The 17,085-nt window shown below is 36.7% G+C and overlaps 1 protein-coding gene across 3 annotated transcripts in view; it reads left to right on the forward strand.

Annotated features, from left to right (window-relative positions):
* TANC2 (tetratricopeptide repeat, ankyrin repeat and coiled-coil containing 2) overlaps positions 1 to 17,085 on the forward strand; it is a 278,047-nt gene that overhangs the window by 65,276 nt on the left and 195,686 nt on the right. For all 3 annotated transcript variants that reach the window (XM_064524519.1, XM_064524517.1, XM_064524518.1), the window contains 2 exons: positions 2,933 to 2,996; positions 9,707 to 9,806. In XM_064524519.1, coding sequence (XP_064380589.1) covers positions 9,740 to 9,806 — 67 coding nt within the window. In that variant the 5' untranslated portion in view covers positions 2,933 to 2,996; positions 9,707 to 9,739. The remainder of the gene's footprint in view (positions 1 to 2,932; positions 2,997 to 9,706; positions 9,807 to 17,085) is intronic.

The raw sequence follows: 17,085 nt of genomic DNA on the forward strand, positions 1-17,085 counted from the left end.
ATTATACTAATACCATGAAAAAGGAATCAGATTTTTTTTTTATATGCTATGACTTGCAGCCACAGGATAGAGGTATTAAACCCCCAAACTCTTAGGCATCCAAAGAAATCCTAACTGTGTGTTGTTTCTGATTGAAACACACTATAGTTGTGATTTGTGTTTTAATCAAGAAGGAATAATTCTAAAATTGATTTTTTTTCCACTGTAACTGTTTGTATATTACTCCATAAATAAATTTGTTGTGATACAACATGTCAGAATTTATAACTTTCATGCAGTTAAACAGCAGAATTTACAAATATAATTAGAGGGTTAAAGGCATTTAAAGAATAAAAGCACTTTAATGACATTCCGTTTTTATTGACAACCCGCTAATATCTGCTGCATTCACATAAAGATTTCTAATGTAATAATATGAGCAGATGAAAGCTCTGCTATTTAAAAGCTCAGTGCAGAGCATATTCATCAAATACACTGTCTGAATACAGATGGAAAGTTATTGAGCAAATTACGGGTAGTCAGCACTCATCTACAGCTTACACCACATATGTAATAAGCCATTTTCTACTCTTTGTTTTGCAGTGTATCATATTAGGCGAGAGGTATTAAGAAGATAGATGGCAGCAAACTGAAACATTTATTAGGAGTTACTTTTTTGTTGTTCCAAAACTCTACGCATGTTTTCAGTTCTCCAGGGATTGTAACAAAGCCATTTTTGAAAGAAAAAATTTCTTCATACTTATTGGAGATGTTTATGCAATACCTGGTTTTTGACCGGTTTAAATGAATTAGGAAGAATGCCAAAGGAAAATTGGAAGGTGCTTTACTCTTCTGTTTCTCTAGAATCTAAGCAACATGGCATTTTTTGTGAAGTAATGTCTAATAAAATAACTTCCTCCATCCGAACATGTTTGGGTTTGGCTTCCATATGGACTCAGTTAAAGTAAGTTCCATAAGTGCAATCTTTTGCTGTGTAGGGTTTGACACTCATTCAGAAATTTTTAGCTGGATCTTTCTGAGGATGTAATTCCTACCGAATGCCAGTGTCCAGGCAGTTGGATCACTCAGAGTATGAAGTGCAAGTCTGCAGAACCCAGCAAAGGAGTTCAAAGAAGGGCCGTGATCTTGCCGCGTGATGGTACGTGGCCCCTGGTGTAGTCTCGGTCATAGCTGGGCATGAACTAAAGTAAGCTCCCGCAGAGTTCACGTGGCCAGCAAGACATCGTCTGAATGACCCTTTCACTTCTCTATTTTAACTGCTGTGCCTAAGAAATTCAACCTATGTCTTTGTTACTATATTGACAGTATAATTCAAGGGCAAATAAAAAAATACTCGTTTTCTTCTATTGATCTTTTAAATGATAGCTGTAAAACAAATTTTACCTCTTAATTAATCTAGTTTACCCAGAGGTAAGAGCTGCAAGGAAGGGAAGGAGAGACACTGCGGGGTTTGGGGTTTTTTTGTTTTGTTTTTTTTGCCAGGGCAAAGAGGTTGTCCAAGACCTTTTTTAGTGTTCTGCCACATCAATAGCTGCAATTATGGCCTCGGCTGGCATTTATATATATCTCGTGTGACTGTACGCCTAACTGGTTTCCCATGTATGTCAAAGAGCAGGGGTAGATTATACAGATTTCGGTGTATCACTTCACTATTGAGGAAGAAACATTTACTTGTACTTCTTAGGCTGCTGTATAGAGGAATAATTTAAACCACATTAGTCTTGGATCATAACTTACAGTTGGCAGTATTTAATGGTGTAACGTTAGAAGTTGCAGAGAGGTCCGCTGGCATGGTCACAGAAAATCTTCCTGCTCGCTGTAGCGAGAATAGCTTTTAGAGCTACGGGACTAGAATTGGCTTTGTATGTTCTCCTTGCTTGACTGATCGAGACAGCCATGATTCTGGTGAGCGCTGTAGGATGGTTACTAGTTTTTCAGTTATTTTTGCCCCAGGAGTGAAAAATTGAAAGCACCTGGCAACCCTAAGAAAGAAGAAAATCACTTCATGAATTTATGGAGCATCTTATGGCTTTTGCACACCAATACTCATGCAAGATCATCTGAAAAGTTTGTAATAAGGTTTTGGAGAATAGTGTTAATTAAATGCTGAGCTGTCTATTACTCTTCAGTATCTGCTGGCAACAGCAGTAAGAACCTAATGGAGTGGTAGAATGTGTTATTCTGCTTTGCTATTGAACTTGCAGACTTAAGGTGGTCTCAGTTTATTTTGAGACCACCTTAGTTGGTAAACAAAATATATGTGCTTATATCATTTTTCCTACTTGCTTCGTGGAATGAGATTTTTAAAATGAATAGATCTTTGAAGCTTGTAACACAGCTGATATCATCAGCAGAAATAAGCACATGTGATGGTGCTAAAATAGGTGATCTAGACTCAGTGGATAATAGGATGCATTTATCATGGCTTTCTGATGACGTGTTCTACACATGTGATGTACAGAACAAAGGGCCAAGTACCAAACTCCTGATTTAAGTGGTACCGTTCAACATTCAGTGGTAGTTGTGTTTATGGAAGGGTGAGCAAAAAACCGAGGGAGGCTGCAGGATTTTAGCAGAAGAGCTTGCTAGGTCAAAGGAAAAATACTTAGAAGTAACATATTACCTTTTAAATATTGTACTCTGTGTATCAAAGGAGAGTGTGTTCTGCTTTTCTTCTCCCCCTCCCATTCAAAAGGGGGTGAGGGAAGAGTCGGGTGACCAAAATTAGCATCGATTAAAGGTGTAAAAGCACAACTCTAATTGTGGTGGTAAAGAGAGAGGACTGTCTGGTAGCTCATACAGTAATACTCCAAACATGTGCGTTTCATCCTGCAAGGAGATTATAATAGTTTTGTGCACACGACTAGACAGTATTGAACACAGTAGTGTATTGACGAGATGCTACTAAAGTTTGTTGGTTTATGTCTTTCAGGACTTTTGGTGCATGGAGGAAGACATCTCTTACCTAGAGATTTAACCTGTCTAAAGATATCAAGGTAGGAGAATTTTTTTCCTGTCCCCCCCACAGTCCCCTGTTTTCTTTACAGAAGTTATTTAGCTGTTGAAATACAATGGAAGTTGTCTTGTTATTTCAATTAATCCTTGATCAACAAGAAGTGTAACACAGCAGGGGACACTGTCTTCCTGTAGCAGTTTTACTGGTCTTTTAACCTTACGTATGTATATAAGCTCATTCTAACTGCTAGTTAAAATAGATCAGACTTTCTGTAAACAAAATATATAATAGTGAAGCAGCATTTTATGTAAATATACTTTTTTGTGTTAATTTTTCGATTCAGTTTTTCATTTGTAAAACGCCAAAACTTGTGTTCTGAGGAAGTCTCTAGTATGTGCTAATGGATTGAACTTCAGTTCCATATTAAATATTCTTAAACCTTGAACAGGTTTGTAGAACAGGCTTGCAGCAGCTCCTTACTTAGGTCTCTATGTTAATGTGTATTTTTTGATCATTTTAAAATGAAAAAAATCATTCAGAATTGGTGTTTTTCTCTCTATATAGTCAAGTGCTATAACACTTTGCTGCTTCATTCCATACACTGTGTAGTTTTTTGGTTTTATTTTCTATCCTACCGTTGTATCTTTAAAATTAACATCATATAACATGGGTAACAGCATCTCAGATAGAACATGCAACGTGTAGCTGTTTGAGTGACGTTTTTTGGCTACTCCATGTCGTAGCTGAAAGCTGAAATGCTAATGGGTCCTGAAGAAGCACAGAAAGTTTCTCCAGTCTTCTGGTGGCTTGGGGCAGAACCGGGATTTTTGGTCTTGGAGGAATGAAGCTTGTTGATCCTGGCAGTAGAAACTGCCCTGAAATGTCTTCCAATTTTTCATCTTTCACAGAGGCAGACAGTTCAACTAGACTTTTGCCGAAGAGTTTTAAGCTGTTTTTCAAGCTTAAGTGCCCAATTCAGATAGTTGTTGATGGAGGCAGCTACTAATATCATTTACAATTTAGCTCTTATGGGCTACGCAGAGCACATGAAAAGCACTGAAGACAAGGTGATGGAAGTGATATAATTGTATTCCTAACTTTTCCTCAGTTACTGCTTTTCTCAAAGCCAGTATAATTGACATTGTATATGGAGAACATGTGTCCCTTATGAATTCAGTTGGTATCATTAATCTAGAATTAGAAACCAGGTTATGCAGAATGATAAAGTCTTGTTCAAAATTAAATTTCCTTAATTTCAAGGTCACTACACTTTCTCATTCAAGAAAGTACTGATTTTGACTTGACTTTCTTCTAGTCAGTGATTGCATTTTTTCAGTCATGTTTCTGATCTCATCTTAAATAGCTGTTTTGTTCTTCTGGTGTTAAACCCCACCGCTTAAATAAAATATATCGTTGGAGAATTTTTTTATTCAGAAGGACAGGTTCAAGCCCTGACTGACATTACTGTTAGAGTTGCAAAGTATTTTAATAGGTATTCTGTGATAGGCAAGCTTGTCTTGCCAGGATGCTAAGGAGTATTATTTGAGAGTAGTAAAGTTATCAAATTTCAGAGTACATCATAGGCTGTTTATCAGTAGCACATCTTTTTAGCATATATGTTTTAATTCTTCATCTTCCTTACCAGAAGTATGGTTATGTTCTGGACAAAATGAAAGAAAAATGTCCTTCTATTCATGGAGGATATGGAACTTCCCCCTTTCTAGCGGTGTCCTCCTCGGGCCGCCTTACAGATGTGGCTCCCAAAGTAAATAGCTGTTTCGGTCTAGCACTGTTGCCAAGCTAAGTAGCCCTCTGAAAGTGCTGTTTTCCAAGCCAAGTAGCAAAATGAGATGTTACTCGAAATAAGTTGCATGGATTTTCACAATGCAGTACTTGTCTCATTTCTCTCATGCTCTAACTATAGAAGTGTTGGCCTTTAAGTGAACCATAGGCTCATCAAGTAATGACCATAGACTCATGAAGAAATATGTTTGGCCTCATTCACCTTAGAGCTATTGTTGGGAGTTCCACATGAATAGGAAGATAATACCACGTTTGCAATGTTTTCAGAATTTCTTTTCAATGATGGTGTTAAGCGTTTCTCCATTTTGCAAGAATGGAAGATGGGATTCGGGCTGCCTGCCTGCTGAACTGCTGCACACTTGCCCACTGCAAATGCTGTTAGTTATTTTTACGTATTTTTAGCTCATCAAGGACAGTTGGAGAAGCGGAGACATTTGAGGCCTATCTGGCTGCTCACAGGAGGAAAGGACAGAAGACAAATAATGCAGGAGGTCTTGAGTTACGGGGGTTGGTGGTAGGATCTGTAGGAAAGCTAGCAGGATGGAAGTCGAGCTCTCCAAGTATTTTGCTGGGGATGGACAGAGACCCTCACCTTAGGACGCTATTGATGGTAACAATTAGTATCTAGGCTTTCCTGACGGCACAAAACTTCCATGAAATTATTAATTTTTGTTCATATTCAATTATTCTAAAGCCTATTAGTTTCCAGATTTTTGTCTAGTAAGCCCTTCATTGTTTAAAAACCTATAATGGGTAGCGTTTAGTCCTTTTAATCCATATTTTCTTCCTTTTTTCAAACAGTCCTAGAAGTTCTTGGCCTTTTTTGCTAGATTAAAACAAAGACATTGCTTTTTCAACCCAAAGTTCCTGCAAATATCTAATCTCTAAATTCTGCTCCTGTTTTTCCTATACTGTTCATGGACCAAGCTCATAAATATATGATTCTTTTGACTCCAGAGTTGTTACGGTGAATTATTCAGGCTCCTGTTGTACATCAGAGGTATGATATGAGGCAAAGGGTTTAATGCATTTGATTGCCATAAAGTTTGTGGCGTTTCTACCATATACTGACAATATTATGTAGTAACATAAGCCAGTCTGATCTTTCTATGAATGCTCGCACATTTTTTTTAATACGTATTCTTTTGGTCAAAGTATCAACAAGTATAGGTGGCTTAGCTAAGCAGAGACTGTGCTAAATGTAATTTCTTCTTAGATATAGCCTACTAGGCCTCCTGTAATTAGGCTGTCTCTCAAAACATTCCCTTGAATTTCAGTGCAATTTTAGAGAAGAGTGGAGGTTAGACTGAATAATTTATTTGAGGAGCATGGAAGGTTTCAGTTTAGCAGCTGTTGCAAGCAAATGTGGAGCAGGTTGCTGTATACAATATACGTTTTACGTGGAGTAAGTGCTTGAAAGAATGATTTGGTTTGTGTTATGTATTTTCCTTTTATTTTTCAATTTCTTTCATCTCGTGGTAATTAGCTTTGTAAATCTGTCATTTGTTTTTTTTTTAAAAAAAGGCCTTGTTACCTATTCCTTTTTAAGTTTGAATGCTCTTTGAAAACAGTTCGCTAATTTGTGAAAGACTAGACTTTTGTTTAGAAAATGTTAATTCTGTGTTTACATGTAAATAAAACCTGAAAACTAGTATGCAAAAAGATACCATTGCTGATGTCGTTTTAATATATGCTTCTTAATTTATACTCCTTAATTTCTAATGGAGTGATTTCAGCTTTCCTCATGAAAAGAGGCAGATTTGGCGCTACCAGGAATTTTTAAAATAGAATATTTTAAAGCTATCAAGTTTTTCCCGTATTTTGCTTCACTGAGTATTTTCTGTCAGAAGCTGAAGATTTTATCTTCTTTTTCAGAAAAACTCTTAAGGAATTACCCTGTTTTTTGAATCTTGTTTCCCTCATTCCTATTGGGAATGAAGTCGAGACGTACTAGAGAAGCGTGATGCCCCCGGCCCTGTCGTAGGCTAGGTAGAAGCGGGTGAGTGAGGGAATGAGCAGTGAGATCTTGCAGTTACTATTTTTCTGCTTGTCGTGACAGAACATTGTCATGGTACTTGTCACCAGTAAAAGTGCAGAAGCTAAGGCTTATCTAACTGAGTCTATTTAAAAAGGTTTTGTCATATTCTTCTATACATTCCACCGACCGGGTGCTGTCGAGTGCTAGGTATTGATTCCTTTTCACAAAGCTTTGCTTCACCTGTAATGCTGAGCTCCAAAGGGAGCGGCGTGAGGAGGACTGCCTTGCTTCTGCACCGGGTGGTCAGCAGCTGTTTGACAGAATCCTTTCGGCATCCCGCCGGGCCGCAGCGTTACTGCCAAGCAAAACTGCGATGCTCCCATCTTCACCTGGGCAGTGTCACATAGAAGCAGGATGCTGAAAGATTTATACTTTTGATGCTCTTTTGATTTTTTGGAAGTGGTTTGTCATTGACTATAGTGGTTTCTCATTTATAAATATGGTTTGATAAATGTTTGCAAACACCTCTCTTGTAGGCTTATATATATGTTTTGATAGTTTTTGACTAGGTAGCGTTAGCAGACTTTTGCTGAACGTTATGAAGGCTCTGGGAGTAAATTCTGTCTTAGCAATTTGGTATAGTATGAGCTACTACCTAAATTGGAAAATAAGCTAATGGGGTCACATAGTTTGGCACTGGGGTGTTCTTGTTTCCAAGATTTTACTTCACTTATTTTTCAACTAAAAATTAATATATGAAGAAACAGCTGATAGAATTGTTGAAAGGCTTCCAAGTTGAGAAGCATTTGCAGTTTTTTTTGAAGCTGTCCTTTTCACGTGTTCAGTTAAAACTTAAAGCTGAAGTGGCCGTATTTTCTAATCGGGCATTCTCTTAGCTGAGATTTCCGGGAGCAATAATCTGAATATTTATTAAGAGGCATTTCTTTTGAAATGTTTGAAAGACCAAATGTTTACAGTAACTTTTTTTCTAGAAACAACTTTTGGAAAGATTTTGTTTTCAAAGGCATTTTCACTCCAGAGGTTAACAAGGGAGGAAATTAAAACTTAAGGAGAAAATAAAATTCTTTAAACTGTGCATTACAGATATGATTCATAGATTCATTTTGTCTCAAAACAAACTTGTTGCTGCTTACTTGTTATGTTTTCCTTTTTTACAACCTCCTTTAAAACATACAGGTTTTTTGATGGTCCATTTAGTATTATATCCAAAATCACTGGAAGAGCTCATGCTAGTTTCAGACACAAGCAGTTCTCCAAAGGGTGTTTACTGCCTTCTAGTTCTCTTGCTCAAAGCCCAGATAAATATATTTAGATTAGTGGGATGTTGGAGAGATTATAACTCTATCATGTTCCAAAATAAACAACACTGAGTTCAGTTGCCTTCTTTACATTTAATATCTACTTCACATTATCTCCTTCAGATGTTACAAAGAATGTTCTGTATTCTTTCAATGCAAAATGAAAGAGTTTCTTAATGACATGAGGAAGGATATGCAAACCTAGAATTTTGCTTTCTATGATGTGAGCATTACAGCCATCTATAAAAACTAAATATACAGAATTCAAATTTAAGGCTATTGTATTTGTGGCCAGACTGGTGGTTTTTTGTTTGTTTGTTTATTTTTAAGTTGCTTCACATTAGCATACTTCAAAGAGTGAGCTAAGCTTAGATATTTCATATTAAATAGGGTAAACTTTATTTAGGAGCCTTGGGAATAAGCCTAAATGGTAGCTCTTTGTGCTTTAATGTCATTATGCAAGGCCTCCGAAAGATGCCGGATGAAGTTCACATGACTGATAGAGGTAAAGGAAATAGCAGTACTGTATTCTGATTAAAAATATTCACGTTCATATACATGCATGCAGACACACATACCCCCAAATCTGTTTGTGGAATCTAGTAAGTGAATGCAATATGCTGAAAGTCAGGAAGTGCTAAAGTTAAGGTCACATGTGCACACTTACTGATGTTTGTTATGTGTATGCTCTGTGCTGTTGTCTTTATATGTAATTGAATGGACCATTTTACAAGGACTTTCAGTGGCTTTAAATATACATATAAAGCTTTTTGAATTAAGTATTATTGTATCTATGCTTGAAAATATTAGGAAGCCGTGAAGTAACTAAAGATCATCTTTACTGAGCATCCTCCAAGAAGCATTGAATATTGTTGCAGGAAAAAAATTCGTGATATATTTCTAGAAGGTGAACATGTTACCTAGAATACTATGTATGCAAAAGAAGCAAAGTTAGGCTTTATTATATGTCCTGATCAAAGACTCTGCTATTCTTTTGGTTTTAATTTTGAGCTGCTTTTGTTGTTGTTGTTTTAATGGCTTACCTACTCTAATAAGGGGATGTTCCACTAGAACAAGCTGTCAGTGTGTCTTGTGAACCCAGAAGCTCATTCTTTTATCTTCAGCAGCGTGGAGACACCTTTTTATTTCTTTTTTGGAGATGTACAGAGTCAGGAAAATACACAGATAATGTGTGTTTCTTCTTTTTTTTAATTTTTTCTTTACATCAGTGATCTTAACTTTGGGTTTGAGTTGCCTTGCTCTGCGTGACAGTTCATTCAGTTTATGGAAAACTCTGCTAGTTACCTATCCCAGGAGCTAAAGTCAACACCTTTCGTAGTCTCTGGGTCATTGTCAGCAAGGTTGACCTTTTCTATGCAATGTGAAAGGTGGTAACTCTTTCTCATAGGTTTGACATTGAAAGTCATGGGAAATGGAGGCGGAATTTGCTGAATCTCTTTCCCAAAAGTTATGGTTCATCCTCGTTATTCTTCAAATCCATCAGTATTGGATAATAATTGGTCAAAGCATTTGACAAAATAGGTAGGTTTTGTTAGCAGTGCTGAGGAAATTGTGTTGTCCTGGAAATAGTCTGGGTGAATGAAAACAAAGAAAATGGCAGATATTATAGGTGTTGTTTTTGTTTTACAGTTTTGGGGATACACAAAGTGGAACAGGATCGCCATGTTTCGAAACAGTCTCAAGATGCTTCTTACAGGAGGGAAGTCAAACCGCAAAAACAGGTCCAGTGGTAAGTAAATGCCAATACCTTATGCATTCATTTTATTTACAGTTTTTAAAAGTATGCCTTTTTATGTCTGCTGTTTTGATCTTACTGAGTCTTTTTTTTCTTTTTAATGCATGTACTCAGTTGATGATCCTGTAGACTCAAAACATCATCATACGACATTGTAATATTACATTGTGATTTAATATCTAAAAAAATCCACCCTACATGTAGACCACAGAATTTAGTTTTACTAGGGAAATAAGATGCAGAGAAAAAGAAATAATAGCTGTACGTAATCCTGCAGTAAATTAACATCAAGGTTCATATTTCAGTCATGGAAATCAAGATTAAAAATTAAGTTTTCTTCAAAAATGAATGTGATAACATCTGCCAGTGAATCTTCCACAGTACAGACAAAATCTGATAAGATTAGCAGTTGTTTTTTGAAAAAAGTATAATATAATCCCCTAAAAGAAGGTAGTGTTGTATAGGTGAAATCAGGACTAATAACTAGCGTTGGGTAATCACCACTTTAAGTAAAACAATAACAAATATATTTTGTTTATAAAATTCTGAAGTTTTCAACTAGTTAGACAATATAAAGGAGTAGTAATAGCAAAAAAATTGAGGGTACTGCAGAATTTTTAGTTTGACATTTGTGTTAAACTTTAGTTCTATGATAAGTTTAGTGAAGTTACAGTAATGAAGTTTGAGATGCTACTGTGATACTTGCTAGCTTTACTTGTATAGAGAATGTTGTATAGTATACAGTATTTTATAGAGCACAGTCAAAACACTTTAATTTCCATTTTCATCGTGAAAACAACTTCATATTTTTCTATTTCTATCAGTGGACACATTTAACTTCCACAATCTCAGTGCAGTTTGGGAAATCATTTTGCCTAATCGTTGCTGGGGTTAGTGCTTAAGCTTTGCTTTAGAACATAGATTTAAAATTGTAGGAGTGTTGGTCAAAAGTTATCTTTTGGACGTGGATGCAGAACTCGTGAGGACCATAGCAATGTTGTCATCGGCATATGTAAGATAACATGGATAGACAAGGATTGCAGGATAGTACCCCAGAAACTTCTAATTTCCATGCTTTTTAAGGTTCTGAGTGAATAGAATGCATTCTTCATTTCACAACCCTTCAGTTTCTTTTAATATCATTCGTTGGGTGGTGTCGTAAAAATACTAGTATTGCATGTTTTATACTTTACAGGGCTGTTTGTATATTTATCTCTGAAATAAGTTGACTCGATATCTGGAGATTCACAGTCATTAAATGTAAAAGAAAAGCATACACTCATCAATACGGTAATGATATGGGTTGGTTAGAACGAGGTATCGATACCTTGAGGTAGTCGGTATCTCATATTGATGCATACTTTCGTTCTACCGAGAAATGCAGCTAAGAAGTTAACTGGAAAAAGATCAACCTAGAGAAGGCCTAGATGTATATATAGCTTGCCCTTTTTTGGGGGGAGAAGGGGGAAGTGGAAGGAGGATTGGAAAGAGATGGAATTGAAGAAAGAAAAGAAAAAATTTTCTCCAAATTCAGTCAGTGCTTCTGACTCCTTTTTCCACCATCTGAAGTTGGTATTGGTTTGTATGTCTAAGCCTGTTTGATCCGTGAAGAAGGCTAGATGAGATTGTAGCTGCGAAGCAAAACGTTGCAAAAATGTCGGTAAGCTTTAAAAAGACTTCCAACTTTCACAGTTATGTCCAAAAATGGAGTGCTGGCAGTGTAAGAGCTTTTAAGTCAGTCTTTTATTTTTTCTTTTTAAAGCCATCTGGCAGCGCATTTTGGCTATATCGGGACCTATTGTTTGTTTGTGCTTGTGTGTATGTAAATAGTGCATGTGTACATTCCACGGGAAACCACAAGCGATTGCGCGAAGATACAACGGTGATAAATGCAATGGAAAAAAACAGGACTGTTTCCCTTTGGTTGAAACAAATGAATATGTATTTCTTTTAATATCTTATTACCCCAAGTTTTATTTGGGAGAAGGGAATTGTATTTCTAAGCAGTAATGCTTCACTGTGTTCTTAAGGTGCCTGATGGCAAGGCTAGCTTTGCTGTTTCAATTTTTTAGACATGCATAATCTGTTTAGAATTTGGTTTCTGGTGAGAGTCCCAGGTTGTGCTGGCTGATTCTGAAGGTGTTTTATCATGAGAAGTTTTAGTAGTACATTAACTATGGTAGTTAGTATGTGTCTTTTTTACTGTGGAAAAATGTTGACTTCACAACAGGTCCCTCAGTACCCGAGGCCTGAGCGGTTGCGGTTGTCATTCACTGGTTTCACGACATTGTAGATTTTCTTTTCTTATTGATTATTTCAGGCTTTTGTTGCAAGTGTGGTTATTCTGAGGAAGGTACCTGCATGGAGAGAGACATGTGGGTTTTGGAAAGACCTGCTGGCAAACCGCTCTGTCCTCTTGTGATTTCATATCACATTCAGAGAGTATCCTATTTACAGTTTAAAGCCAAGGAAAGTACAGATCCTGTCCTGATGATAGGCACAACCTTTGGAAAACTGTACAATAGACAATCTTTGTGGCAAAGCCGTATCTTTGTCAGATGTTCTGTTATCAGTCCTTTCCATTCCTTTCTGTTCATCTCCCAGTTCTAAGGATCTTGTGTATGCAGAGCTTTCCAAATGCGGGTTTCTTTCTTTGTGAATGAAGCCTTTCAGTTCTGAAATATCAAGATTTGATATGGCTATACATTTCTGTGTGTAACATATACTACCATATGTTTCTGTCTGATATCTTTCTTAACTCTAGTAAAAATCTTAGTTATGCAATGAAGCTTTTTGTTGTCCTGCATAAATATCCATAATAATAGTAATCAACGGCTTCTTAAGTTTAAAGCTTATATAGATCATTGGAATTGCTCTTTATTCTGCTATCGTTACTGCTCTATTTTAAGAAGACTAGAACGTCTTTATCAACTGAGTTGGACACCTGAAAATGATACAGGTATGATGTTAGCAGCAGTTCCTAGAGTTTGGGTATTTCTGTCATTGTTATTAAAACATATTTCTTAGCTATCAGTAGACAACAGCTAATCAGGACAGATATTTTCCATTACTACTACCTCTCAGTTCTAAAAATAAAATCAGCTGGTATCCCTTTAACTTCATAAATCATAAATTATACACTTGTTTGAGAGGGTATTTCACAAAATTGGGAAATGTGAATTTAGTTTTTTCTCGCAATACTTAGCTATGGTAGTTGATCTCCCTTTTCTATTATAATATGTTCCAAAATTTGAGACTATTTGGAGGATACTATTTGAAAGACAAAATTCAGGTATTTGAGAATATTCAGTATTCCTAAAAGTTATTTTTAATTATTCCAGTTTCATTTCTTGTGCTTGCGCTAATTTTATAGAGGAAACATCAAGAATATTGAAGTGAGCAGATGTAATTGGCTCACTCTAGGGCTTTAATCTGTCAGTGAGGATCACTGGCAGGAAAAGAACAGTACTTTTGTCCTGATCTAAATAACTCCACTTGATATTCTTCATCTTATTTGTTGACTTTGCTTATTCTAAACTTTCACCCTCTCTTTCCCTTCATCCTCCCTTAACTCCTTCCCAAGAAAGGGACTTGAGGAATCCTCCCGCCCCTGCCTTGAGTGAGCAGGCTGTTAAACAACCAGGGCTCGGTTTTTCAGTGCTTTAGAACCTTTTCATATGGTAAGTGCATACTTTAAATTAGTCACCTATATCACGTTTGCCTTTCCCGGCCTTCAGTGTTATGACTCTGTGTATGGTATTTTAGGTGGAAAGCTAGAAGTTCTGGATTTTTTTTCAGTAAAGTGCTTTAAATTAGGTGTTTAATCTACATTTATCATGCTATCATTAACAAGATGAATTAAACTGCAAAATAGAAGTTAGATGCTGGGAATGGAGCTTCCCTGGTCATTTTGGTGATCCGATTTTCCTCGTGGCCTCAGAAGCTGTTTGATCAGCGTAGCTGTGATGGAGGGACAGCATGATCTGGAGGGCAGAGAAAGGGGAGGAGGAAGGAGCTGCTGGGGACGGCCGAGGCAGATGTCTCCTGAGCAAGGTTTGTTGGCAGAGAAGCTGTAACGTGGAGCTACACCCATGTTTGTGCATTTGGAACAAGCTCAAAATCATCACTTCTGTGTTTGAAAGTAATCCATTAGAGGTTTCAGGTCTACCATTGATTCACTTTCCATGTAATGATTTTAAATTACTTAGGTAGGCGACAGCCCAGTCTGGTGTCTCTGGTGTGTGGGTTTTTTTGTTGTTGATGTTGATAAAATTGCAATGCCTATTTCTTAGATTTCCCGCACTCCAGTCATTTTGCATTTCAGTTCAGGAGTAAATCTTTGAAGCAGGGTTAAAGGTTTTGTGGCTTTTTTCTTGTGGAATCTAAGTGAATGCGCTGGTCTTTGAAATTACTTTCTCTGCAGTTTCCTTCATTTGCAGTAATGTAGTTAGCAAACAAGGTCAGTAAAGTCAAGCTAACAATCTCTGCATGTTGCAATGTGGTTTTGATAATTCTTCATGATTAAAAGTACGCTAGTGGTGGTAACTTTAAAATGCCTCCTTATTATTCCTCTTTTAGAAAGTGCTGAGCAATTTCTCTGAAGAGCTGTGGTTAGAATTTATTTTTACTCAGCTGCTTTTTTTTGTTACTCTTTATGGTATTGTCGTTCATGAATGCATAAATTAAAATATTTATAAAAGAAGAATACCAATTACATGCATATGAATGTACAGTTACATGCAGTAATGCTAATTAAAATAAATGAATTTCTACTGCAGCATCAGATTGCATAATCTCCCGTGGTTAATTTTTTTCTGTGTGTGTTTTCAAAACAGTGCTGATAGGATTTCATGGCAGTGTACTGTATGCAGTACAATTGTGCCTGTGTATTTGTGCACATATTTAATCTCTCTTCTTAACAGAAATTCTCTTGCGACTAAAACGGAGCACTGAAAATATTTTATGGTAATGCCTTGAGGATGCGTTATGAATGCGACGGTATTTTGATTTGAATAGACTTTGTTCTGCCATAAACTGATCTTCCACAAAGCTACCAGGCAGCGGTGTTCTCAAAGCTGCAGTTTGATCTGAGTATTGTTAAATATTACTTTCATATTCTAAATTAATTTTTGAAGATACGCGGGCATGTAAGACTTCTGACTCCTAAGTTTGCATCCAGGGCCAAATTTACGTATTTAGAATAACGATTGTTTTTAAAGAGTGAAGCGTGGAAGAGCAGTGCCATGTTCCATCCTCCTCCTCTTTCTAACTGAAGATTCTGCAGGGTTTTTTGTGGCCAGAAGCCCTATGCCTAGGGCAAGCAGCTGTATTAAAGGTAGGCACTCCCGCCTGCTGCTGCTTGTCAGAAATTGTTTTCAGACCTTTTTCCCCCTAATATAGCCTTTTCAGTGCAATTCTGTTCTGTATTCTGGATCCAGAGTCTATAAGGTACCTCAAGTATTGTTTTTTATATATATTTTATCAAGGACCCTTCTCATATGTGTCTGCAGTTTGCTTGCTTATGCTAAACATTCATTGATCTGGGTATATATTTAAACAGTTCACATTAAATCAGCTCACCAATATATTCACTCCATTATTTTATTAGTGAAATAGGCCTACGTGATAGATACAGTCTTTCCACCAGTTTTAATTATCCTCATTTCTTTTGCAAGAAGATGGACTGTTTCCTTCTTATGTTATCACGTTAAATTACTGCTGCTCTAAGAGTTGGATTTCCCATTAGAACCTTGTAAAATTCAGCTGTAAACAGGTTTGTTTTATTTGTTTTCATGTTTTTATCCTCTTTGTGAGGTGGCCGTCCAAGAACGTGTGCCTTTTATTTCTGATGGAAGCTGTGATAGATTACTCTCCTCTTTTTTGCAGGTTAAATTCATCAGAGGTATGTAATCCTTTATAAAGCTGCCCAACAGCTCTGCTTTTTCTTTGGAATTAGTTAGGAGTTATATCGTGTCCTTCACTGATGTACGACACACAGTTGTTCTCCATGAGCTTTCTAGCTAGGAACCTGTCTATTTTTTCATAATATTTTTGTTTTAAGTTTTTTTCAATCTGTTCTGCTTTCCTCATTCACAGGAGAGCCAGTTACTTCTAACTCTATCTATAAGGCCTTTTGGTACCTGACAGTTTATATTTTAATTCCGGGACTAAAAGAGCCCCTGTCAAATGCTCTTCTCTTTTGATTTGTCTTTCTAAGATGAAAGGCTTTTCTGTGAAGTTCTCATCACTGCTTTGCCAGAACCCCATGCAGTTTCTTATCTATCTGATGTCTTTCTCTTTCAGACATCCAAGTGTAGCTTTTATCCATAAAGAACTTTTAGAGGGTGACAAATGCAGTTTGGATTTTATTTCTGAATGAAATTGCTGAGTGATCAGATCCAGGTGATGAGTCCCTTAGATATTAGGATAAGTTCATTTACCAAAGTATTAAAAGTGAGGTACTAGAAGACATACCAGATTTACAGTATATAGTGTGGTAGTGAATAGTGAATGTATCCACATGTTCAAGGTACTCCATCCAAATATAATTCAGACCATTTTATTCCAAGAAGTTGGCAGTTTTTCATGAATTTTTAAACAAGTCTCTCATATGTTGAATAATCCATTGCCACTCACTTCAGGGAAATCTTGAATTTACTGAGAATGAACTGAACCTTCCTGAAAGTTCATAGTACAGTCATTGTTTTAATTCACGTAATTTAATGTATTTCTTCCTAATAAGGAATATATGTCAGGAAGGGGTGCGTGCGTGTACATGAACATCTGTTCCTCCTTAATAAGGAACATATATGTGGTCAGAATGTAAGTCTTTTTCATACATTAATCTCTTCTCAGGCAAATAAAAGATGTTTGGCAAATAAAGTTGCTGCTTCTTTCCTGTATGGCTATCCTAGGGGGAATTTTAGCAGCTAGTGCCCATATTCTTCTTAGATGTATTTCTTCACTTCTAGTCCACAGATGCATTTTTTTGGTAAGAATACAAATATTAGTCTAACTTTCTTTATTGCTCATAAATCCCTCTTTCTTTTGACAGGTCTCTCTAACCCTTTACTGTGTTTATAATTTTCTTTTTAACTGACTCAGTCCTTCCACTAGAGTTTATCAAGCTGTATCTTTTTAGGCTTTTGGGGGAGGGCAGGGGGGATGATCCAGTTCTGTCAGTCTAAGTCTTGCCAATATTTTCACAAACCTGAACATCACCAGCTGGAACAACAAGTGTATTGACTAAGACTGCCTTCATCCCGTTATGAAG

This window comes from Dromaius novaehollandiae, chromosome 22 (assembly GCF_036370855.1).
Source record: "Dromaius novaehollandiae isolate bDroNov1 chromosome 22, bDroNov1.hap1, whole genome shotgun sequence".
NCBI lineage: Eukaryota > Metazoa > Chordata > Aves > Casuariiformes > Dromaiidae > Dromaius > Dromaius novaehollandiae.